At 28.8% G+C, this 6,968-nt stretch overlaps 1 protein-coding gene across 4 annotated transcripts; it reads right to left on the reverse strand.

The window, feature by feature from the left end:
- Window positions 1-2,570: 2,570 nt before the first annotated feature.
- On the reverse strand, window positions 2,571-4,213 carry LOC141538423 (uncharacterized). Of its 4 annotated transcripts, none has more exons than XM_074259863.1 (4): window positions 4,125-4,213; window positions 3,532-3,726; window positions 3,389-3,451; window positions 2,571-3,330 (listed from the first exon to the last, which is right to left on the reverse strand). In XM_074259863.1, the coding sequence occupies exons 2-4, from the start codon at window positions 3,705-3,707 to the stop codon at window positions 3,258-3,260; spliced, it is 312 nt and encodes a 103-aa protein (XP_074115964.1). In that variant the 5' UTR covers window positions 3,708-3,726; window positions 4,125-4,213; the 3' UTR covers window positions 2,571-3,257. The 4 variants fall into 4 exon arrangements, with proteins under 4 accessions (XP_074115964.1, XP_074115966.1, XP_074115963.1 ...); XM_074259865.1 differs by having other exon boundaries at window positions 3,414-3,451; window positions 3,532-3,736; XM_074259862.1 differs by having other exon boundaries at window positions 3,532-3,736.
- Between the last annotated feature and the right edge of the window lie 2,755 nt (window positions 4,214-6,968).

Consider the following 6,968-nt stretch of genomic DNA (forward strand, 5'->3'; position numbering starts at 1 on the left):
TTTTAAAGCATAAAGGACTCATAACAAATAAGTTTTTTTTTTCTTGTCTTACATCCGATTTTAAATTACAAATATACTGCCATAGTGATAAGAGAAAAAAAAATCTTTAAAACGGTTTCATAGACGACTTAACCATCAAGCTCTGCTTTATTTATACAAAGTAGCATCTTTTAATGTCATGTTTTCTTGGGAAAATTTCAGTGAACGATTATTAATTTACTAATTACATTATGTTATTAAATATATTATTTAACTTAATTTAAAAAAAGAATGGAAATCAACGAATAACTGAAATATCGAATTATCTATTCTTTACTGGACTTTACTCACAGTACAATTTCTTAAAGTTAATAGAGTTGTACAGGATTTGTTATATGTACTTCTTTATTTTTTTGTTTTCTCCGTGCCTGACTGATTTGAACATAAATAAACTAAAAACATTAGACTTTTTCGCCGCGATATTGAGCAATAGACTTGTGTTTCAAGTTTTAAAAATTTCCATAAAAAATGTGATACTTTTGATTCTCGATATTTTTTAATTCATTAACGAAAAAAAAATTGTTACTTTTTTTCTATTTCCTTATACAAAAAATTAAATTATTAATTATTGTAGATCCATTTGTTTTTTAAGCTGAATTCATATTGAAATTTTTAAAAATCGCACTTAACATATAATGAGTAAAATCCACATTATAATCTTATAAATTAATTATTAAGGAGCTCTAATACTGTTTTTATTCTACGCTTCTCAATAAGTTTTGTTGTAAGTCTTTACTTTTTACTGTCCCTTTTTTTATTGCTACCGACAGCATCAAAATTACTTTTCGAGTGGTTCTTTCAAGTTTTCGAAGGTTATATTTATAAACTTAAAATAATATTATTCAGAAATACCTCATCATGCAGGTCATTTGAAGCAGGCTCATGAAAAGGTTTATCCAAGATGTCTTCAGCCTACACAAGCAAAAAATCCCAGTACAGTTAGAATATAAAAAAAAATTGTTGATATTTACTTTGTTTTTAATTTCATGTGAATATGTTTACGTCAAACCAAGCTTCATTATCCTCAATTTCTTTATTATACTCATTGTGAAACCATAAGTATGTTATGTTTTTATGGTCATCTAATTCATCGTGGAGCCACAAGTTCGAATAATTTTTCTTGTCCACGCTATTTTCGATATGATTGCTCGAATATCCATCACTAATTTCAACAACTTGCAATTCTTGGCTATTATCAATATTGTCCGAATTATACTTCGATCTGTGACAGTAAGGATTTCCTACGGCTGTGACTGAAGAGTAGTCCACTTCTGGGCTCTCTTTCTGCAATATGAAAAAATTAAATACTTCAATAAATTATAAAAATAAAATTTTTTTTACAAAAATTGAAAATGAATATGCTTAAGCGCTTTAATAAAACGTACAGTGAATAAAGAATTTTTTGTTTCATTTTTTCAACTTCTACTTAATACTGTGATCTACTTTTTCTGATTAATTAAAAATCATTTCTTATAATTTTTGTCTTCATGACTGATGTAGCGCCAGAAACTTGGTGTGGAAAAGGAGTTTATGAGCAACAATTGTAACACTCCTTCGACACAGTCGTCGACTTCATTAATGATTATTTTGATGTTTTCAATTAAATCAATTACATCTAAAATTCAAGCTCGTTCTCATTTTTTCACGAATTAGATTATATTTATACTCATATGTATATGACGCTTTCTTGCATTTCAAGTGAATTAAGAAAAAAGCAGAGGATTTGATCACTAGTAAGATAAAGTACTCAGTAGCTCCTCAGGAACCGGTACCTTCCCACTCTTTGTATTTGTATATTTCCATTTGTAAATATAGATATACAAACACACAGAGTGGGCAGGTACTGGTTCCTGAGCATTTATTGGGTACTTTACCTTAGATATTTATTAAATTGCTTTTGAAAAATATAACATTGATGTATGCTTGAGCAACACAAACTTCTCAAACTAATAGTTGACATTAATAAATTATCTTAGTGATATTTTGTGAAATCATTGACGATACATCGGAAAAAATTGGGGGTACTCAATGACGCGCGCCAAGTACGTTTGAAAAAATGTTTTCAATTGTTAAATTTGCCACAAAAACTTTGCAATTACTGAAAATCACAGCAGTTGCTTAGTTTTTTTTATTTTATATTTTTTTGTAAAGAGCAAATTTTTCTTTCGTTTTTTCATAAGCAAACTACACCAATTTTTCTTTGAATTTTCACTATTTTCAATGAGTGTTTGTTTTTTAATCAGAGTTTTGTGTACTTGGATTTTTTTATTTCATATTTTTTTGTAAAGATCAGATTTTTTTATTTTTGCAAAAATGAGATTATCATCGTCTCTGTTACAATAGTTGGACGTGTACTTGGCGCGGCATTTTACAGTGAAACTGTTTTTGTGGGATATCTCTTTTTTTGTAAAGAATATATTATGTAAAAATAATTACATTTCATATAAACACTTTAAAATTTTAAATATGTACTCCTTAAGTAATTCATCAAATTTTTATTCATAAAATTTCTCAAATAATTTAATAACAAAAAACGTTACTACTATAACAATACTTTTACTTTAAATGACGCGTGTGACCAACTAATGCAACATCTTCGTATTATTTTTGATTCTTATTATTATTATTATATTATATTGCCACCGAGAGTATGTTCTCATACGGCCGTTGGGTTATTTGTGTTAAGGGAGCTGTGTTGGTTAAGAACTTGCCTTAAACCTAGGCGGCGCTGGAGCGAACTTCAGAGAATCGAAAGATATCAGCATGTGAAAAATCTTTCGACTCGCCGGGATTCGAACCCGCGCGTTGCCACTAGAGTTGTATGAACGGATCAACGCATTGAACCGCTCAGCCAACATCGAGGCGTATATTTTTAATTCTATTTGATTTTTGAAGTTAACATAGACCATGCGTTCCCGTTATTCCTCCCGTTCAAATATTTAGAGTGTAAAAAAGATATCAGGTGGTGTTACGGGCAACTTGAGCGGCAGTTGAAATCAATAATTTAATTAAAGGAAATCATTTTTTTTTGTTTAGTAATAAATCATGTAATAAGCTCAAATATGCATTTAAAATAAACATTTTTTATTCTTGTCCAATATATGATATATTGTTCCAACAGTTGATAAGAAAAATATTAAAACTTTAGATTTATTAATTTCTTTATTGTTTTCTTAAGAATAATCTAAATCCAACTCCATACGAAGAAAGTTATATATTTACTTGAAAACAATGTACTTGTTATTTTGTTTATTGTCCTTTACGGCCTTTAGATATTTTCCTTTCCAGAAACTAAAAAATTTAAACAGTAAAGAAATGACTTCAATTAAAATTAAGAAATACTACATACATAATGTCTCGCAATTTTTGCTTACTACCAGCTCTTTTCCGCTTAAGGTTTTTATTCTTGTACCTGTAACAATGGGAAAACGAATTGTATTCACAATGATAAAAGTATGACAAACTTCAGAAATTTGAAGTAAAATTACTTACTCATTATCATAATTTTTACCCGGATAAGTGTCGCCATATAATATTTGGTATGCTTGACGAGCTTGATTTAGCCGAGACTCAAGATCATTAATACTAACTAATAAACTTTGAGCATGATTCCTTTGGTCAATACCAAAATGTGGAGGATAATCCATTTTATTTTTATCACCATTCATGGTATTTTTTATCAGCAATCTAAAACTCACTATAATAACTATAATAACTCACGATAATAACTCGCAATAATTTTATGAACGTATTATATATAATTTAATATAATGATTATTAAATTTGACTACAATTTCAATGGACAATTTTATAAAGACATGAAAATACCAAATAATTTTTTTATTTAGAAATTTTTAAAATATAACTCGAACATACGTATGAATTTTTCAAATTTTGAATTATCTCCATTTCATTCACAAAATATTAGTTTTGATAAGTATACGTAATCACAAATGCTGTAAAGACTGCAATATTCCATTTATTAAATAACTAAAATATTTACTATGTGCAATGACACTATCAATAACTATTCGAATAAATAAAATTCGAATCAATAAATAAACCAATGTTATTTTTTAATTTACCTCTGTCGTATTTTCTAAATCAATTTTCATGCAGCTACCGATATGTAATGAAGTTAAACAGCCCAAACTAGTATGGTATTGTGGACTAGAGTGGCCACTGGATTTAATGTATTTTTATGCAAATTGTAGCTGTAAAAGTGACAAATTTGAGTGTCATTAAATTTCATGCTACATTAGTGTGTTTACACATTTTGGTATATACATAGTGAAAGTAACTACAGGTGGCGCTAACAGTACTTAAGGACATTTACAATATAACTACTACAAAGACTGCTACTTGGTTAATTTACCTATACCTAATGTTACTTTACTTTTTTGTTACCATGTTGACAGTCGGAAGAGTAATTACAACAATACGAAATAGTTACTGATTTCTATTCATCACTAGCTGGAATAATATTGTGACCGGATATATTTTTTTCATTAATCTTAAAACTTCAATTATACGAAGAATCAAATTATTTCATTACAAATTAAATAGAAATTTCAGAATTTGTGACTAAGGGTATTTATGTGCTGAAAACTTTCCACCTGAACACAACATAATTTATATGCTGAAAACTTTCCACCTGAACACAACATAATTTATATCTTTTAGTATACAGTGATTCTCATCAAATACATTGATTCTCATAAGATCACATTCTCAAATCAACTACTGACTGTATTCTGATAAGGCGACTAGATTTTAACTCTTGTACGAAGAAAGATTTCATTAACAAAGAGATAATTAAAAATCAACGTTTTTTCTTAAATAAAACTGTAAGTATTATTGCAAACACTAATATTTTTGAGCAATAAATAAGAATTTAGTTTAATAAAATCTTAAAAAGATTAGTAATAAAATATTTGTGATTGATTTTATTTATTGTACATACAATAAAAATATATACATTTATTAGCATTATTTAATAAATTCGTATTCTAAACAATCAGATAAATTGTACTCTTACTCTTATTCTAATTATATTTTTATTGCAGCAGCATTATGGATGTTAATCCAAATTTGATGCAGGTCGACGAAGAATCAATGAATGATGAGCAGTTTTTGGCCCATCAGATGTATTTGGCTGGATTAGAAAACCAAAATCCAATTCATATTGGTAATAGGATCAATAATCAACTCCATGGCCATAACGCGCATCCTGTTAATAACCAATTGGTTCCGCAAACTGTTAATAACCAAGCAGCTCAGCCACCTGTTAATAACCAAGTAGTTCAGCCAGCTGCTAATAATCAAGCAGCTCAGCAAGCGGGTAATAACCAGGCTGACCAGCAACCTGCTGATCACCAAGATGGACAAGTCGTTAATAACCAACTTGCTCAGCAAAATGGTGACCAAGTGGTTCAGCAAGCTGGTGGCCAAAGGGTTCAGCAACTTGGTAATCAAGTCAGAAATCTGGGTGGTCCTGCTGGCAATAACATCAACCAGCACATGTATAATTGGCAAAATCTAGATTTCGGTAACCAGCCCCAATTTAATGTAGGCCGCGGAATTTTACGCGGTTACCCTCAAGGACATCCGGTATATGGTCACCAAGGGTTTGAAAATCAAAATTTGCGGAATCCAGTTGGGCTTAGCCGTCAACGATTGTTGTCTCCCGTAGAGATTACCAGGGCCAATCGTTTGAAAACAATTATTGATAATTTAGAGTTCGAGCTTGAAAAAAATCGCCAAATGTACCGAATTTTGTACGGAAACATTCCTGGAGACGGAGGGCATGATGCTGGGTAATTTAATTTGATTTTAATTTTCAACCAAATTTGATAGTTTGGATTATTATTGATATTCATTTTTTGTTTTTACAGTTATTGGAAAAAACGATATTTTCAAGAGAAAAACAAGAGTTCCAAGGGAGGGAAAAACTTATTTTTTTTTAAAAAATAATAGTTCATATTTGACATGCTCTGAACCTCTCGATTTTACATCATAGTATCAAACATAGTCACCATTCATCATTTTCTTAATAGTAACATCCACCTTATACTTTTCAACTTTTTTTTTTTTAATAACAGCAATATAACTTAAATAATTGATAACTCAGTTATTGTTTAGTGAATAACTAAAATGCTTTAATTAAGTGTCCTTCTTCTAATTAATAGTTAATGTTTTTAATCTGAATAAATAAAAATTTATTTTTATTTACAAGTTATATTACTAAATAATTACATGTTTTATCTTCTAAAAAAACTTTTTATTATCATGCACTTCATTAAAATGAATAAATGTAAATCTGATAAAAAATATAAAATATATATATTTTACTCACCTAAGCTGTAAAAATATATCTCATATTGTAAATTTTGATTATTGAAATAACGGTTCCTCATCAATTGTTATTTCCTTAATAATTGAATTCAGAATACTAAACATTATTTTTTTTCTTTTCTTAAGTGGTCTAAAATAAATTCGATTGGCTTTATCAGCATTTACGCTAATGCTTCACAGTCTACAATAAACTATCATGAATACTTGAGTGATGGCTTTATTTAACACCAAAAGCTATTTTTGTATGAATAATAATTAACTTGGGATACTTACCAAATAATTATTGTATTCTTTTACCTGACACTTAAGAGAAATATCATTTATATTCTTTCCAAAAATAATATGTCAACATTCTTTGCATTTGTCGGCCAGCGTATCGATTTGACGTTTAAATCATCAATTTCCAACCATGACGATTTATTTCTAATTGTTGCTGTATAATGATTCGATTTTTCATTTTTACTATTACAAAATACAGCACTCACAACACTATACGAGTTATTGCAAAGGATTATTTTGGATGTTGGGACAGATTTTATAAGACCTTTTCGTTGTATGCTCTTATTCTTTTTTGT

Source organism: Cotesia typhae, unplaced genomic scaffold (genome assembly GCF_013202065.1).
Source record: "Cotesia typhae breed Kobodo isofemale line unplaced genomic scaffold, CoteBio_Ctyphae contig_20, whole genome shotgun sequence".
NCBI lineage: Eukaryota > Metazoa > Arthropoda > Insecta > Hymenoptera > Braconidae > Cotesia > Cotesia typhae.

Coding starts and splice junctions, on each gene's coding strand:
- LOC141538423 (XM_074259863.1), bottom strand. CDS start 3,707: ATGAATGGTGATAAAAATAAAATGGATTATCCTCCACATTTTGGTATT. Junction 3,452..3,531: donor GGTAAAAATTATGATAATGA/GTAAGTAATTTT, acceptor CCATTGTTACAG/GTACAAGAATAAAAACCTTA. Junction 3,331..3,388: donor CAAAAATTGCGAGACATTAT/GTATGTAGTATT, acceptor TAAATTTTTTAG/TTTCTGGAAAGGAAAATATC.